The 17,476-nt window shown below is 48.2% G+C and overlaps 8 protein-coding genes across 8 annotated transcripts, besides 2 other annotated features; 4 read left to right on the top strand and 4 right to left on the bottom strand.

Annotated features, from left to right (window-relative positions):
* Positions 1–417: 417 nt before the first annotated feature.
* Positions 418–1,935, top strand: FPSE_12280 (uncharacterized protein; the record flags this gene model as incomplete). The annotated part of the gene is made up of 2 exons (XM_009265397.1): positions 418–484; positions 590–1,935. 2 exons carry the CDS (start codon positions 418–420, stop codon positions 1,933–1,935), a joined length of 1,413 nt encoding a protein of 470 aa, XP_009263672.1.
* Positions 1,936–2,547: 612 nt separating this feature from the next.
* FPSE_12281 (uncharacterized protein) lies at positions 2,548–3,750 on the bottom strand (the record flags this gene model as incomplete). The annotated part of the gene is made up of 1 exon (XM_009265398.1): positions 2,548–3,750. One exon carries the CDS (start codon positions 3,748–3,750, stop codon positions 2,548–2,550), a length of 1,203 nt encoding a protein of 400 aa, XP_009263673.1.
* A 197-nt stretch (positions 3,751–3,947) lies between these two features.
* Positions 3,948–3,968: a repeat region.
* Positions 3,969–5,403: 1,435 nt separating this feature from the next.
* FPSE_12282 (uncharacterized protein) lies at positions 5,404–6,436 on the top strand (the record flags this gene model as incomplete). The annotated part of the gene is made up of 2 exons (XM_009265399.1): positions 5,404–5,486; positions 5,551–6,436. 2 exons carry the CDS (start codon positions 5,404–5,406, stop codon positions 6,434–6,436), a joined length of 969 nt encoding a protein of 322 aa, XP_009263674.1.
* A 102-nt stretch (positions 6,437–6,538) lies between these two features.
* FPSE_12283 (uncharacterized protein) lies at positions 6,539–7,945 on the bottom strand (the record flags this gene model as incomplete). Its single annotated transcript, XM_009265400.1, has 4 exons — positions 6,539–6,887; positions 6,935–7,582; positions 7,654–7,739; positions 7,895–7,945. The coding sequence occupies 4 exons, from the start codon at positions 7,943–7,945 to the stop codon at positions 6,539–6,541; spliced, it is 1,134 nt and encodes a 377-aa protein (XP_009263675.1).
* A 620-nt stretch (positions 7,946–8,565) lies between these two features.
* Positions 8,566–10,247, bottom strand: FPSE_12284 (uncharacterized protein; the record flags this gene model as incomplete). The annotated part of the gene is made up of 2 exons (XM_009265401.1): positions 8,566–10,060; positions 10,111–10,247. 2 exons carry the CDS (start codon positions 10,245–10,247, stop codon positions 8,566–8,568), a joined length of 1,632 nt encoding a protein of 543 aa, XP_009263676.1.
* Positions 9,656–9,705: a microsatellite.
* Positions 10,248–10,702: 455 nt separating the features above from the next.
* On the top strand, positions 10,703–14,178 carry FPSE_12285 (uncharacterized protein; the record flags this gene model as incomplete). Its single annotated transcript, XM_009265402.1, has 2 exons — positions 10,703–10,947; positions 10,998–14,178. The coding sequence occupies 2 exons, from the start codon at positions 10,703–10,705 to the stop codon at positions 14,176–14,178; spliced, it is 3,426 nt and encodes a 1,141-aa protein (XP_009263677.1).
* A 106-nt stretch (positions 14,179–14,284) lies between these two features.
* Positions 14,285–14,861, bottom strand: FPSE_12286 (uncharacterized protein; the record flags this gene model as incomplete). Its single annotated transcript, XM_009265403.1, has 2 exons — positions 14,285–14,510; positions 14,569–14,861. 2 exons carry the CDS (start codon positions 14,859–14,861, stop codon positions 14,285–14,287), a joined length of 519 nt encoding a protein of 172 aa, XP_009263678.1.
* A 1,019-nt stretch (positions 14,862–15,880) lies between these two features.
* On the top strand, positions 15,881–16,601 carry FPSE_12287 (uncharacterized protein; the record flags this gene model as incomplete). The annotated part of the gene is made up of 2 exons (XM_009265404.1): positions 15,881–15,968; positions 16,021–16,601. 2 exons carry the CDS (start codon positions 15,881–15,883, stop codon positions 16,599–16,601), a joined length of 669 nt encoding a protein of 222 aa, XP_009263679.1.
* Between the last annotated feature and the right edge of the window lie 875 nt (positions 16,602–17,476).

Genomic DNA, 17,476 nt, shown 5'->3' with positions numbered 1-17,476 from the left:
TTATCCTTGCAACCTGTATGAAAAGAGCCTCAGAGACCAGGACACATGGGTAATGCCAGCTGTTGATCCATATTGTGGATAATTCCAAGACATGATCTACCTACCAGTCAATCTAGGACTGTTTGGTTTTGAGGCCAATAATTGCAGTACTGTACTCTGTACATTATCAACTAATAAATTATAATCCTTCTTCGCTGCTGTTTACCTACCAAGGTGCCTTAGTAGGCTGTACTAGAATTATTAGTCAGATTCGTGGGAAAGGAAAGCCAAGGCTCATGCTGACATGCTGTAATATGCTCAATGTCTCACAAACATCAGTAGCACAGTGCAAAGCATCGAAAGATATAACCGAAAAGACAAACGGTAAAAAGTCTCATTCACAACAAGTCTATCTATCTACCTGTCTGCAAGACAAACATGGCGCCTGCTACGGCTCCAACGGCTGCTGACGGAATCACAAAGCATAGAGCGTGTGACGAATGTCGTGAGTAGCTTTCTGTTTCTCTCTCTATATCTCGTCATGTGTCCGAATCGGAGACTTATCGGTCATTTTCTATCTCAGGATCCCGTAAACTCGCTTGTTCCAAAGAACCCGACGGCTGTGCCCGTTGCAAAAAGGAGGGAATAACATGCTATTACTCGCCCCAGAAGCAAATGGGCCGTCCCCGGAAGAGACGCCATGTAGACACTGATCAAGAAGACAATGCCGCTGTTGCTGTGTCATCTCAACCTCAACTCCAGGAGCAGCCTTTACTCTTCCTACAGCCCGCTGACGACATCTCTTACCCGCAGCTTCAGAGTACAGTGCCAACTGGAGACTTTCTTGACAATCTGAACTTCTTAGACGAGCCTCTTGCTACAAATGTTGATAACTGGGACTTGTTGCCCGGCTATAACGACTCTCTTCCCTTTGACCCTCAAATCTTGGACCACGATGACACCTTTACGGATAACAACGCTTTGCCATCGCTGAACCTAAGCGGTGTTGATCTTCTGGGCACCATCGATTTTGGAGACACAAACGCTCCGCAGGAAACTATCTCAAAGGATCTGAGCCACACACTCCATCAGTATCTCGCCGACCAGATTAATCCGCCAAAGCCAGAGTCTCATCACGCCTCAGACAGTTCAACACCGCCTGACTCTAGTGACAATGGCACTTCTGTCGACTCTCTTGAGAATGCCGCCAGCTCATCAACTCGCTCAATGCGTTCCGTTCCGACAGTGTCCTGCAGTTGTCTATCATCACTATTCTTCGCCCTCGACTCTCTCGGCAACTTGCCGAATGAGGTGATCCCAGCCATGAAGGTCGCCCGGAATGCGTCGAGGGTCGCTCACGATGTCATTAAGTGCCCTCTTTGCTCAAACTTCGTAACTGAAGATCCTCCCAAGCCGCCTCCCATACAGGCATTCCAGAACCTCATGCTTTTGGGCACCCTGGTACCATCAGCATGCAATGCCTATGCTCGAATCCTCGAAATGGTCGATGAAGAAACCGCCCTCGCCAAGAAAGAGGGAAGGACATTCTGGTTTGCTTTCAGAGACATCGGTGGACTATGGGGCTGCGTTGGGGATACGCCCAAGAGCTGCACGGCTTACGAAACCTACAACAACAAAACCATGGCCCCAGATATGTGGAGGCTGACCATCCGCGGTCTTCTCCGTCTCGACGTCTACGGACTTAATGAGAAAGACCAGGACATGCCTGGAGCATCGCCGTACCGACAGCTGGGTCTCAAGGATGTTGTTGACCGACTAGAAGAGCGAAGCAGACAAAGGCATGATGCCTTGGATGCACGCATTGCTGCTGGGCATAGTCACAGCGAAATATCTGGGGTTATCTATCCATCAAAACCATGCGGTCCATCAGAACGCAATTGCACAAGGGTTCTCGAGACGGCCCGTATTGCCTTGGAGAACCTCGTCATTGCATGATTACGAGGAATGAATTTTAATAAGGAGGGTTGTGGAGTTGGTCGACAGCTAATGGTGATGTTGAAGCAATAATATTGGATGGTAACAGCGTCTGTGCTGGGTTCATATGAGAAGCTGACTACTAAGTGTGCATCCTTGGATAATTTGAACTGGCACGGAGATAGAAGCATAATTTCAGCGATACATACACAAGAGACGTATCGTGGCGTATGTTTGGTCTAATAGCGTAATGAAATTCTCCAATTCTACCCTTCTGTCATGTCTCAAACGTATTTTAGTCCCGAGATGTCACGAGAGCTCTGCTGGCTTGCATCCATCATTTAATCACTCAGCAGACTTACTTGATCATCAAGCATTCATAATATAGCATTGTTTCATTCTCTCATAAGATGTTGTTTACATCTTATGTCAGTACTTATGACCATGTCCTATCAAAATTCCCCAAGAACGCTCGAAACAGAATCGCCGCTTAACTGACCTCTAACCAGATGCTCAATGACAAACGCCTTGCATGCATGCCAAGACTACCAAAATGCATTGCCCCAAAAGGTTTTCCAAATTTCATCCCATGAGTCAGTCAAAAGATGTACTAATTGCGTATTTGACACAACATCATATTTGTTCCTGATCCTCAACCATGCCGAGGATATCGAGCTCAGCTCTAACAAGGTTCTCAAACTCGTTGCGATCGATACCTGACGCTCGTGCAAGCAGAAACAAACTTCGAATACTGCGTGAGACGTGCTGTTTCACGCCAAACTCGTTTTGTGTCTGTTTGCCGGCAGAAGCCTCAAGTTTGGCAACCGTTTCTGAGCCGTTGGAGCTCGCGCTCGAAGCAGGACGAGGGTGTAGTAGAGCGGCATGACGCTCAGAATCGTTCCCGTTCTGTGCGGAACTTGGCCCCAGGTGCTCAGCCTCAGCCAGTGTCCATGAACCCTGAGTCTCATTGCGCTCTGAAGCTTCGGCAGAATCGTGCGCTCGTCCAAGTCCAAGTGGTGGAGCAATTTGTGCAGCAACCTCCTCCTCGTCAGGGTCATGGTTGTCCATAGCAGGCTGTACATTATCGTATTGGGCAAAGTAGGCGTCCTCTGCTGAAGCTGCCCGTACGCCACCCATTTGAGAAGTAGCTTTAGAAGGAGGCGCGGGCGACTTTTGAGCAGGTGTACGAGCTGGCGTTGCATCATATCGTGCCCAGTAATCATCATCGTCATCTTCATCTTCGTGGCCACCATCCGGGACACTTAGGCTCTGGCTAGGGCCGGTTGTGTCCTTGGCGATGCTAGTGACCTTCTTGGCCTGTGTCTCGGCAAACTGTTGTTCAGCTTCCGCAATACCGGAAGCACCTCCAAACTGCAAGAAAGGCGAGGGCTTATCCGTAACAGTAACCTCACCTACCCTCCAGCCATCGCCACCACCTTCGACATCTCCAACACAATATACTAGCTGGAAGGCCAGGCCGAGGCTGGAAAGCGCAACGAGAGCCTGAAACGTCTCTTCGTCAAGTCTTCTAAATCGTGTCTCGGCATCGTACTCCCAATCAACCTCGACCTCGCCCGATACGGGGTGTGGCTCGAGGCTACCACCTTGTGCAATCTGTACAAGTTCCGTTATTTTTTCTTTATCGTAGCAGAGCAACCGAATCCATGGCTCGGAGCTGGTAGGCGACAAAAGCTTGACTCGCTGACGTAGTATGGGGGAGAGGAGTGGCAGGATGCCGATAGCAGGCTCGGTAGAGATGGTGGACGGTGGGAGAGCAGGAAGGAACGGCGCCAGAAGTTGCGTCGCGTCGGGCGGGGGGAGCTGTGCGGCGGCCATGGTGAAGTGCGCGCGAGGATTGGACAATGTGTCTATTTATGTTGCGATTGCGGATTGTTAAGCATCAGTTCTGACGTACAGAATCGAAAAATCGAGGATCGTGAGAGTGGATTTCACGTGCAAATGGTAAGCTCGTGGACCCAATAGATTTATATGAGTGGACAGTAGACAGGTATCCAGTAAAGATGTAGAGCAAGATTAATTATTAATAAAAAAAACGGAAGTACCTAGCTACAGGGAAACAGATAAGTACTAGGTAGACAAAGAGGCGATATGAAAATGAAGAGGGGGCGGTAGACATATATGTATGTGACGAGAGGGCATGTGTTTGCTGTTTGCTCGGCAATGAGAGCTAAAAATCTATGGCCGGTCCCTATCGGGGATGCGGCACAAATGCATTCAAGAGGCAAGTGACGTCCCTTGTCCATGCGCTCCTTCCTCCCATACCGAAGGCTAGAATCTCTAAGCTGGTAGGTATGTTCCTTCTGGGAAAGTCCAGCCAATAACGGGGAGAAGGGTTTCGGCCGGAGCAATGGAGGTAGGAGGCGGCTTCTAGGCTTCTCGGAGGCTGTGCTTCTGGTAGCAGTGATTGTGGGGATGAATAACCCCACGTTTGCTACGTAGTATGGTTAAGCTCTTCCACAGTATCATCCTCATTGAAACAACATTATTTATAGACAGACACCTAGTAGAGTGTTCAAACAATACTCTCTACTGGATTACTATGCTTCTTTTGCCGTTTCTCAAGTTTACCATCTGATCTGCAAACTCTATCATCACCTGCATCCAGGCCAGAAAGCGCAGGTGACAATGCTACGCTTTTGGTTGGTTCCAACGGCCCGAACTAGCTTTAAATGAGTGAACCTGGTCGAGACCCCTGACATTGTCAAAAAGAGATCGATCGCCTTCAGCCTTCTATCGGTTCGGTCCATGAGTCTGTTCGGCCCAAGAGACCCCGAGACTGATTCGGAATCCAGATGTGTATCCAGTACTGGAGAAATACGAAAATCGACATATCCGTACTCTTTTCTCTATTATACAGACCAATGGGTCGCTCCTCACAGTCCATCTTCACGACGCCAATCAAATATGCCTTTAAAAGACACAGAGGACTTCAATCTCATCCGCCAACAACCGCCTCCACCCGCTCGCTCATCTCAGGCTAACTGCAAATATTAGAAATTATGCCGTCACACAAGTTTATAGAATCCATCGTGAGTGCGACAAGGAAATTTCTAACCAATGTGGTCACAAATCTCAATTCTTGTGATATGATACCCAATAATGACGAATTCGCCAAAAACTTCTATCTAATGCTTTTCAACATTTAATTGGTAATATAACTGTTTTCAGGAATACAACACGCTATTTTCGCACTATCGCCTCCGCACATTGATTTCCGGTGCAACACATTTTTGCTTATCAGTAACTTTTCTATCAACAGCCTCTACAACCGCTTTATTCTTCCTCTCATCTCTACATTTCAGCCCAACGATCTCGAATTTAGCCATATCAACTATTTTTACCGAACGCAGCCAGTTCAAACAATTGCTTTTCTTTTCCTGCGCCCGCAGTCCGTCAGGACTGAAACTTGATGCATGTCACACAAAGAAGGGCACCTCAAGGATGAGGTAGGAATTTGGCTTTTAGTTCATGCGACTCCAGGCTTACCATCACAATCAGGGCTCAAAGTTCCAAGTAGTCGCTGCCGGCGGAATTGCAGGACTCGTCTCAAGGTACTTTCTCGTCCCTAGTCCTCCTTCCAACTGGGCACCGCGATTAATTTTATCTGATCCCTAGATTCGTCGTCGCTCCCCTCGATGTTGTCAAGATCCGTCTCCAACTCCAACCTTACTCCCTTCCCGACCAAGTAGTAGCTCTGCGCAACGGCCCAGCTTATCGCGGAGCCTTTGCGACTCTAAAACACATCCTCAAGCATGAAGGCTTGACAGGTTTATGGAAGGGCAATGTCCCCGCGGAGCTCCTATATGTTTGCTATGGCGCTGTCCAGTTCACGGCCTATCGATCGACGACCGTTTTCCTTCGAACAGCTTTCCCTTCGAGATTACCCGATGCTGCGGAAAGTTTTATTGCCGGCGCAGCCTCGGGTGCAGCAGCTACGTCTGTTACATATCCTCTTGACTTGTTAAGAACTCGATTCGCAGCTCAGGGGCAGCACCGCGTATACCGGTCACTTCGGAGTGCAATCTGGGACATCAAGCGCGACGAAGGATGGCGAGGATTCTTCAGAGGAATTGGACCCGGCCTCGCCCAGATTATGCCCTTTATGGGTATCTTCTTTGTCACATACGAGTCCCTTAGATCGTCCCTGGAAGGGCTGCACATGCCATGGGGCAGTGGCGATGCTACAGCTGGTATGTGTGCCAGCGTCATCTCCAAGACAGCCGTGTTCCCTCTTGATCTTGTCCGAAAGCGCATTCAAGTCCAGGGACCAGCACGCAGCCAATATGTGTACGGAAACATTCCCGAATATTCCACCGCCCGAGGCGCCATAAAAACAATTTTACGTACAGAAGGCTTCCGCGGCCTTTATAAGGGCTTAACTATCAGCCTACTCAAATCAGCGCCGGCGAGCGCTGTCACTCTCTGGACCTACGAACAGAGTCTGAAAGTGATGCTTAACTGGGATTCAAGCAGTAAGGAAACTATTCCCAATGACTTATAGACTGTAACAATATTTAATAGATCCACCATGACAGAGTAAGTCGCCAGATTGTCTATACTACTTGCGTGGTTGTATTCTACAATAACCTGTTGGTTTATCCAATCATAGTGCAAGCGCAAGCGCAGCATTCTTTGCATCTGCTCGCTCGATGCACTCTTCAATGACCTGCCAGAACTTCGCAGTGTCGACTCCGCGTGGGATTCTAACACCTTGCTTACCAGGCGGGAGTAACTTTGCGATTGTGCGGCCTGTCTGCTTACCACCCTCCTTGGCCTCCTCAAAAGTGCCCTCGGTGATAACGGTGACTTCGAACCGCTCATCATGCTGAGGGGGCTGGCTATGCTTGGCGTCCCACTCAAAGAAGGGGATCTCGCTCTCCGTGCCGATCAGTATGGCGGCAACAGCTATAGGGTCATGGAGAGGAGGGCCAGCGGTAATGCCGAAAGTGTCACTGGCAACGTCAGTCGAAGGTCCTACGATGCAGTTTTTAAGACTTACGCGTATGTTTGGGCAAAGAAGTAAAGGAGCTCAACGAGCATTGTTCGGAGAGTTGTCTTTCCGGAGCCTGTCTTCTCGGCACCAGGTCCATACAGAAGCATATCTCTCACCTCAGGCGTGGCCAGCACCTGATGGCTGAGATCAAGCGGCACAATCGTGGTCTTGGCAGCAATCTCCTTGTTATGGAAGACTGTTGCAGCAGCCTCGGGGTCAACGAGAATGTTGAACTCAGCCCAAGGCGTGTAGTTTCCGATTCGAGGTCGGCCATCAACTTCACCTAGCGGCGCATCTGAGAAATTGTCACCGATAGAGCCGCCCATGAGACTGACACCCTTGACGTGGCTGATAAATTCTGGGTACGCACGGAACAGAGCTCCAACATTAGTCAGCGCACCTGTCGCAACAATCCACGCTGTTCCAGGTTGTTGGGCACGTAGAGCCGTGGCCATGGCCTCAACGGCTGGCATGGTAGAAGGTGTGACGAGCGGCGTGGGCAAAAGATCAGTGCCGTCTAGTCCAGAAACGCCATGGATGTCTGTTGGTGCATGGAGAGCAGGGCGCTCAAGGGCTTTTCCCAAGCCGATGTACAAAGGGATATCATGCATTCCAATAGCGGTGAGAATAGACGCCGCATTATGTGTGGTGTTTCTGTATGTGCAGATTAGGAGCAGGTTCTCTAATAATACACTATAGTGTCTGTGTTGCAGCAATTGACATACTCAAGTGATGCGTTTCCAAAAACTGTTGAGACGCCAAGCAGTCTCATCTGAGGGTGATAAGCTGCAAGGAGGATTGCGAAAGCGTCCTGTAAGATTGTTAGTACTGGCGCAATCGTGGGATATATGAGCCAAGAGGATGTTATTAAAGACAAGGCTGATATAGTGAGTCTCGTATCATAACTTATTAACCTCCTTCCGGGGTGACACAGAAACGAACGATTCCGCTTCTGTCTATACGTACATCATGGCCTGGATCGCAATCCAACCAAACAGGAACCTGAGCTTCGGACATGGTAGATAAGTGGCGTAGGTAGATAAAGAGGAAAGTCGTTGAGAAAATGAATTTACTATAGGTTTATGCAAAAGAAGAGTTTCGTAATAAACTCTGTGATAGAAAGTTAGACTGAATTGAGTAAGAGCGTTAACCGCAACTGGATAAAACAAAATACCTACCGATATTGCAAGTGAGTTGTTAAAGTTGTGACGTTTTACCAGCCTTCAGGACTCTTTAATAGACCCTGGAAGCTCTAGTTATGGTGGGGTATCTTCCCCTCATTTTGCTGGTTGTTTCTTTAGCTTGGATGGAAACTTGACTCGATTGACTGAAATCTGGGGCGCACGCTCCAGGCATTTTGTTTGATTTGACAGGCAGTAGTTAGTAACTTAGTAGGTGAAGTATGGAGTTGACAAGTTGGCTAGCAGTCAAACTAAACAAACCAGCTTCCTCTTCAAGCAGGAGGTTATGCTCGTACAGAACAAAGCTCGTAAACTTTTACATAAAGAACGCGGATATTGGACTTGTTATGGTAAACAATTGATTATTCTGCCTGGGGTATCTAGGTAGACTCGGTTTTGTGCCGAATATTATTTTATAATAGCAATATTGACTCCTGGTAGCCGAGGCCGTGCAGTCTATGTCGTCTTCTTGCACGCCTCCATCACACGCAACACATCGGCAGCATTATTAGCATCACCCTTTCGCTTCTTTGCTCCTCGCTTTCTTTTTGGTCCACCTTTTGATTGACCCTCGTCGTCGTCATCATCTTTGCCGCCCCACTTCGAGAGCTTGACTCTGCTCTCGTCAAAGTCTTCCTCATCAGCAAGCCGACTTGTACCGAAGCCCATATCAAGATCTTCGTCATCTCGGTCTGCCATTTGCATGAGTCTCTTCTTTCGCTCTTCCATTGCCCTTTTCTGCGCTTCTTCGCCCTGAACATCACCGTCCTCATCGTCGTCTTCGTCGTCGTCTTTCTCTGTCTTGATTGGATTGAGAGCCGCGGCGCGCTTGAACGCTGCCATGATCGCAGGATCAGACATGGATGGCGCTTTGTTCCTTTCTTCTTCTGACACAAGACCTGTTTTGGCACCTTGGAAATAATTTCGAGGTGCTTGCGGTCTCGGCGGTGGTGGCATCGAAGTGTCTGCAGTGGGCTCTTCGTCGGTTTTCTGTTGTTTCGCTTTCTTGGATTCGTCCTCCGCGTCTGAATCTGAGTCTGAACCATCCATGCCAGCTAAGGGATCGTAATCATCCCCTACTCCATCAAAGATGTCCATATCCTCGTCTTCTTCAGGCTCCTCTTCCGTTTCCCTGTACTGCTCTGGAACCTCCATGCCAAGAGGCTTTGCATCCTTGTCTGGCATCAAGAGACCGTCGCGGTCGCTCGCTTCGTCATCGGCGCCAGGTTGGACTTTGCGAATCTTCCTCTTCTCATGTCCATCTTCATCCACAATGATCAAGACTTCTCGTCCTTTGTGGTCTCGCTCTATTCGTGACCCAGCCTTTTGCTTTATTCCCACCTTCTTGAACCGATCTCCAAGTGCGTTTGCCTGTTGTGCTTTGGCTGCTTCTCGTGCTGCCTTTAATTCTGCCAATATTTGGTCGCGTGTTCGCTTTTTGCCGGGTGCTAGAGATACTGTCGACAGTTGGCCCTTCTTCTTTGTCTCTGTCTTTTCTTTGGTAACTGCCTCGACTTCTTTTCCTTCCAGTTGTTCGAACTCATCGTCAAGGTCGATTTCCGGCTCGGGTTCGGGTTCGGTTTCTTTTTCGGGCTCTTCTTTCTTCTCCCCGTAGATATCCTCTCCCTCTCGAATTCGTTTCAGAAGCTTAAAATCGAGACCCTTGACCAGATGGGTGCTGCTTAAATCTCCACCTGCGATCTCGAAACGTCGCTTTTCGAATGTCTCCTGGTCGATCTCCTCATCTTTCAGTTGCTTTTCGAGTTCCTTGAGTTTCTGTACCCGTTCATCATCTGTATCTTCGTCGCGTTCCTTCGATCGATCGGTATAGCCTGTCGCAAGTTTGACGCCCTTGGGATCGTAAGACTTGAATTTCCTTTGAGGTCGAGCTGCATTGTTGCGCTCAGTAAGTTGTCGCGCAAAGTCTGCTTGGGCTCCAGCTACAGCGCGTCTATTGAGTTGTGTTAGTACTTCGTCAGGAAGTATATAGAAACAACTTACGGCGTCATTGGGATGCTTGATTTTTGTCTTGAACCAAGCGCATTCCCAGCTGGGGATGATGCGGATGCGCCATCTTTGCTGGCGGAGCTCTTTTGTGCGTTTGAAGCTATAAGCTTACGAAACTGGTCATTATTCATCTTGGAAGTAATTGCCCACGTAACTGAGCACTAAATGACCAAAAGGCTGGGTTGATGCTGCAATAAGTTGGGTTCTTAAGTTGAATTCAAAACCTCGACAGCAAGGTACATAGGTACTGTCTTGTGGCGCATGCGCATGGCTGTGCAGAAACGTCACGGGTTATCGTGTCAAAACGCGCTTTAGTGCTCCACTCTACGCGCTTTTGACATCACTAACTCACGCCTCAGTTCGTCGCATCTTGTGAGAACCTCGCAAACAACGCACAAGCGTACGCCCACATCGGATTCTGGATAACATGATCTTTTATATATATCATATACTATTCCATCCTGAAACAATCATGTGATACGAGGACGGTGTCGATCAGGATTCATCAACCGGCGCATTAACTCGCCACCGATTATTGTGAACTTTACCGACAGAATAACACCGTCACCAAAGAAAAAGAGACGAAATGGGAAGTGTTCTCGACAAAAACTCTTCTCAAGTGAGAAAGCGCATCGAGGCGCATACTTTTGAAAGTGAAGGCGGAGATGAGTATGAGGGCAGCGAGTTTGGTGGTTTCAACGACTACTTCAGGCGCAAGAAAATCAAACTCCAGAATCTGGATGCTGAGACGCGCGCAAAGTCGGACAAACCTCAGATATTTAAGGGAATTGTCGCGCATGTGACAGGGTACACTCAACCACCACTCCATGTGTAAGTATCACTTGAACCATCTTGATGTGAATATCAGCTCACAGTTATAGCCTGCATCGCGAGATAGTGCAGCATGGTGGTGGTTTTCTTCAATACCTGGACTCTAAAACAATGGCTACACACATCATTGCGTCGACGCTGCCTCCGAAAAAGTCGGTTGACTTTAGCCGTTACCGGATTGTCAAACCTGCATGGATCATGGATTCTATTCAAGCAGGACAACTTCTTCCATGGTCCAACTATCGCGTCTTGGACGAGGGTCCGAGACAGAAAGTGCTCACATTTAACGGAAGTAGCGGTTTAGCGCCATCAACTCCTCTAGCCAAGCAAGGATATCGTGAACAGTCTGAGAACAGTTTCTACACTGGCCAGTTCAAGGCGCCTGCTCTACCGAGCCAATCTCTAAGTCAGGTCATTGAGAAGGCCCAAACACCAATTCACGGCATGAGTCGAGCTCCGGGCACAACACCAATGGAAGGAGTCGATAGTCCCTCTTTCAAGAAGCCAGAGGCACCCCCCGGGTCTCCTGTTATGGACCAATCAATCACAACTCCCTGTCGTTTAGCAACAAACAAGGACGATCATGATAACACTACGCCTCAAGTAGAGGTAGTATCTGCGCCCACGCTCCTGACCAAGGCACGAGAACCCTCAAAGCCGGTGACATCTGAAGAGCACAATGCACAACTGTTGTCCGACCCACGAATCAGAAAATCGTCGACAGCCAATCCCGACTTTCTAAAACAATTCTATTCTGAGAGTCGATTGCATCACCTCTCTACATGGAAAGCCGAGTTGAAATCAAGAATGCAACGATTGGCTGTAGAAAAGGGGCAATCGACTCTAAATACCAAGAAGCGCCTCAACTCGAGACGATATGTTATGCATGTCGATTTTGACAGCTTCTTTTGCGCAGTTTCCCTAAAGAAGAAACCAGAATTAATCAACAAGCCGGCGGTTGTCGCGCACAGCACAGGATCCGGGTCAGAAATTGCAAGTTGCAACTATCCCGCTCGAGAGTTTGGAGTGAAAAACGGCATGTGGATGAAGTCGGCCCTTGAGATGTGCCCAGATCTGAAAGTGCTTCCTTACGACTTTCCTGCTTATGAAGAAGCCAGTCGCCTGTTCTACGAATCAATTCTAGACATTGGTGGCGTGGTACAAAGCGTCAGTATAGACGAGGCTCTCATTGACATAACGTCAGTTGTTATGAAATCCGCTGGATCTCAAGGCATGGGACCTGATTCAGAAAACATTGCGCTTGAGAGAGACATGGCAGGCAAGATTGCAAAAGACCTCCGCGAGCAAATCAAATCCCTCACAGACTGCCATGTTTCTGTTGGAATCGGCGCAAACATTTTACAAGCAAAAGTCGCGTTACGAAAAGCCAAGCCCGCCGGTCAATATCAGCTGGAACCAGGTGATGTGCTGGATATGATAGGCGATCTCAAGGTTGAACAGCTTCCTGGTGTTGCAAGGAGTATTCGTGGAAAACTTGAGGACATCGGTGTCGTACTAGTCAAAGACTTGCGAGAAGTATCAAAAGAGCGTCTTGTTTCGATTCTTGGACCCAAGACCGGCGAGAAGCTCCGAGAATATGCTCTTGGTATTGACCGTACAGAAGTTGGTGAGCAGCCGCCACGCAAGTCCGTATCTGCAGAAGTCAACTGGGGCATTCGGTTCATCAGTCAACCAGAAGCAGAGGAATTTGTCTACAACCTCTGCAAGGAACTGGAAGAACGACTCTTGAACGAGAACGTCAGAGGAAAGCAATTCACCATGAAGATTATGAGGAGGTCGATGGACGCACCCCTGGATCCGCCGAAATCTTTGGGTCACGGCAAATGCGACACATTCAATAAAAGCACCACTTTCGGGGTGGCTACTAATGACCAACAAGTCATTGGTAAAGAAGCCGTCAATATTTTGCGGTCCTTCAGGTTTAGCCCAGGCGATCTACGAGGGCTCGGAGTACAAATGACAAAGCTCGAACCCATCAAGACCAGATTGGCAGCTCCTGGTGATAGTCAGAAGAGGCTGGCATTCAACGCCTTTACAAAACCATCACCAGCTAAGAAAGATTCCACTGCGGAACAGATCGATGAGTTCGAGAGTCCCGAGAAACAGAAAGCAATGCCAGGCTGCGGAGTTTCCAAGGATCCAATCGCCGACGATCCTTTGACACCACGAAAACAGAAAATACATCCTGCCATGGCATTGACAAAAGCTAGTCAAGATGATGCAAAGGCAAAGACACCTCTTAACATATCAGGGACTCAGTTTATCATTCCTAAAGACGCGGATCCTGCCATTCTAGCAGAGCTCCCTAGCAGCATTCGCAGCAAGCTCATGGCTCAGAAATCGAGGATAACACAGGAGGCTGAATCTCCAATACCCAAGTCCAGATCGGAGAGTCCCATGCCGTTGGATTTGTGCCCGACTCAGGTAGACCCCGAGGTATTCAACGCATTGCCCGACGACATGAAGGCTGAGATTATGGCTATGTATGGACGAAAACCCAAACAACCTACACCAGATCAATCTCCGCGCAAGGATCGCACGATACAGCCCAAAAAGCCCACCACGCCTTCGAAGCGAGGCAGACCGCGAGGCTTGTTCGGCAAAGCTCAGAGGCAGAGAGATGCCCAGGCTGGTCTATTGCAGACCAACTTTCGATCTTTGAATGAGGTCGGCGATGCTTTTCAGGAAGAAGACGTTGTTGAAGAACTTGACTCGGAGTTTCTCGCGGAGCTTCCCGAAGACGTGCGAAAGGAGATTATTGAAGATTACAAGAGGCGTAAAAAAGCCCAACAAGCAAAGTTGGAAGCTCCTTTGCGTAAACAGGACTCCACTGATACAGACGTGGCATTGCCAGGGGGACAACTTAGGATTCAATTCGCAGCATTGCCACGCAAGATATCGTTTGCAAGTTCAGGGGTAACTTCGACCCAGGAAATAAAAGACATGCTAGATGCTTGGCATACAGAGACGAGGAAAAACGGCCCGCATCGCAGGGACATAGAAGTATTGGAAAAGTTTCTCGAGCGCGTGGTTCAGGAAGAGCGTGATTTGGAGAAGGCGACCAAACTGGTCAAGTGGTTGGATGTGTTGGTTGAACAAGATGGTAGAAAGGGGCGAGGGCAGGAGACTTGGAGACGGTCAGTGGAGGGCATCAAGGTGATTGTGCAACAGGCTGTGAAGCAGCGAGGCATGGCCCCTTTGAAGTTCTGAATACTTGTTGGCTTAGTACGTACAGGATGTTACGGCAGCGAATTATGACTATATACCCATCTAACACAGCTTCTTCATTGCACCCAGACAAGACCTCTTTGGCGCATTACAGTGACAACAGTGATAGTGACATGATTGAGAGACTGAGTATGGCTCCTGGTACCGACAGCACTGCCCCTCTATTTGATGCATGCCCCTCGGAAAGTTGATAGACGCTCAACCTGAGTGGTCCTCCGCAAATCTGAGACGAGTTACCCTCGCACGGGTTCTCACAATCATCATCGCTGAGCTTTGCTGAAAGGCTTGACAGGTATGGAGAACACCAGCACTCCCTGACAATTCAGTACGTAAGCAAAACTCAGTCTCAAGTTTACGATTCTTGGCACGTACCGTGACCACTCCAGGCCAGCATATTTATATTGTGTCCCGTTTGAAGTGCAGAAGTCGAGACACATAGGGACTGTCATCTTTCCGGCTTTGACGAGATGAGTGCCATCGGCAAGAGCGCGGTCATCGGCAGAGTCTTGAATCTGTGTCGTCTCGTTGTAGCAGCCATGATACTTGTAGTCGTCCGATCCTCGATAGATACTCGAGTTCGATGCAGTGTTGTTGGAAGATTCTTGCGATTTAACTAAAGAGACAATAGACAATAATATGGCAGTAATATAAAGAGCTCCAGTCATTTTGTCAAGTCGACTTTTCTGCTTTGCAGTCTAAGTGCTTGGTTGAACAACGTGGAAAGTAAAGATACAACAGAGGTCCCAGAGACGATTCACTATATAATGAGAGAGAATATGTATTTACTTTGTTGCACTCGCCGGATGTTTTCTATTCATTTGTATGGCATGACGCTGGAGGCTTTGCGCTCATAGTGTAGTGGCGGCGCAATACTTTCCTTAAGCTCGCAACTGGAATGTGTAGAAGAGGCAAACGACGGATTTGGCGACGACAACAGTCTGTTTTAGATAGTCCCGTGTCATACAGGTTATTTTTAGCTAGCGAAGACATCGATCTTTGAGTAGAGCTGCATCTACAAACCAACATGTCTTGGGCAATATCAGTTCCAATAACTTGGGTAGTCTAGACCACTGGCCGGGTATACAAGCACTTCTTGCGGGCAGTCTTTGCGGACCTAAATATTGAATTAGCTCCAGCTGTACTAAGTATCTCTCCAATCTCTAGTAGCACATTGGTTTATCTTCAATAGTCAAATCGTTGAGCTTCTAGAACTGACCCTGACTAACATCGAGACCCTGGCTGGTGGAGTTGAAGAAACACAACAACCACTCAAAATCCCCCATATTTGCTTAGAGCTGGAGGCTTACTGTAACCCACCTAATAACGAGATAAGGACAGGTAGATACTCCACGAAAACCCCAGTCTACCACCAATCTGGAAGGTACCTACCTATCAGTGCTCCAGCTCTAATATCAGACTAACCTGAAGCTACCCTTAGTTTTTGTCCCACTACTAACAGAGCCAACAACCTCCTCTTCTCTACGTTACTTTCTTCTTCTCCTCCGCACATCTCCGCAAACACCAATTGTCAAGCGTGATACTGAGCGCATTGCGACAGTGACTATTTCGCTTATTTAAGCACCTGCGCGTCGTTGTCCTTGCACTCGACACGTTCCCTATTACTCCGCACTTGCGCAACATCTTTCGCGCTTTTAAAGCCCCTCCATAAATAAGCATTGTCACTATGAGCGGCTTCATCGACTACTCCAAGACTACCAAGTCGAAGAACTACCATGGATCTGGTTCTTTTGCCACTTTCATGATCATTGCCCGTAAGTAGATCTACTACGCCCAATTCCTTCTCAGTACTGACCCATGTCGCAGCTGTGTGCTTCTTCCTGGGTATCCTTTTCGCGTCGTTCCCTTATGACTTCCCTCTCCTCTGGACCAAGGCCCCCGTGCCCGACAACTTCTTCGACCATCTCGAGACGCATCTGAAGTTCGTGCACCAATCCCCCGCACTCATCAGCCGCATTCTCCACATCGTCATCTCCATCGGTTTTATCGGCTTCTTCATCAAGCTCTTCCGCCCGAGTGAGGCCAACTTCCTCTTTGACGGCGCATCTCTCATCCTCTACCTTATCGGCTTCGGTGTCTACGTTGCCAACATTGTCAAGGCTCTCCGAAGCGTCAGCGCCGAGATCTGGACCAACGATGGCTTCGACGGCAAGACCCATGAGGGTGAGAGCGGCGAGCTTATTCTTGGTCGCGAGGACAGCTTGAAGGTTCTTTCCGCCAGCAACACTATTCTCGCTCTGGTTCTTGTCGGCATTCTCGTTCTCCAAGCTGGCGAGTGGTACGCTGAGAAGAAGGAGGCCGACGATGTTCGTGCTATGGAGGCCAAGGAGGCTGCTGAAAAGAAGGAGGGTTCCCCTTCCAAGGCTTCCAACAAGAAGAAGCAGTAAATGCTTCTCAGCAGTTGAGATGCAAAGCCAGATTCGGTAGTATGGAGTCGGGTCGGTGCTTGGACGACTTCCTTGTACTTGACATGTATAAGTCACTGTATACCTAGTAGTTTATAGGTTATCAATCGATATCCTACATATTTGGAAAGCGTATATATGCTGTTTATTGGGACGCCCCTGTCAATGTCTCTCAGATCCTGGGGGTGGGAGGTGCTAATATCCGCGGGGCATTGATACGTATAGTGTACCGAGTATGGGAGTTAGCACAGCGTTTCAAGCGTGCCAAGTCATTTGATGGTTTACACAACGTAAAAAAAAAAGAGGTTGCCTTGTATCTCATTAATAAACCTTGACAATAAAATACACGTGGAGTGATAGCTTCAAGGATTAAAAATGACGAATATGGTATAGAGAAAAAAAGAAAAGTCAACATTACACTTCAAAAATCGCAATACACCATCAAATGATGAATATGGTACGGCAGAGGGATTCAGTACCAGGGAACTCGACCACCCTAAGTCAATAACAAACAGCCTCCAAGGTTCATTGGAGGACTCAGTTGAGATGTCCAAAATTCCTCTGAATTAAATAATGATCAATATGAGTAGGATGAGAAGCAGCCCGGATTTAGTTGTTAGTGCTCTGTCGAGTAAGTAGTACACACAAAATCGTGCAAGTCGCATGAATGCATAATAGCAACAAAGAAATCACTCACTTTTTGAATTATAAAAAACTCAGAACAATATACCCACATCCCGATTGTCTCTTCCCGTGCCTACTGGGTAGCAGAAAAGTTGACCTCCTAAGTTTTAGGTTACAAAAATAAATAGCCTAAAGAGCATAGTCTAAGTAGCATAAGCTGACCTACTAATTTC

The sequence above is a fragment of the Fusarium pseudograminearum genome, chromosome 1 (genome assembly GCF_000303195.2).
Source record: "Fusarium pseudograminearum CS3096 chromosome 1, whole genome shotgun sequence".
Lineage (NCBI taxonomy): Eukaryota > Fungi > Ascomycota > Sordariomycetes > Hypocreales > Nectriaceae > Fusarium > Fusarium pseudograminearum.
Note: the sequence above shows the minus strand (reverse complement) of the source record. Positions and strands in the feature narration are given on the sequence as shown.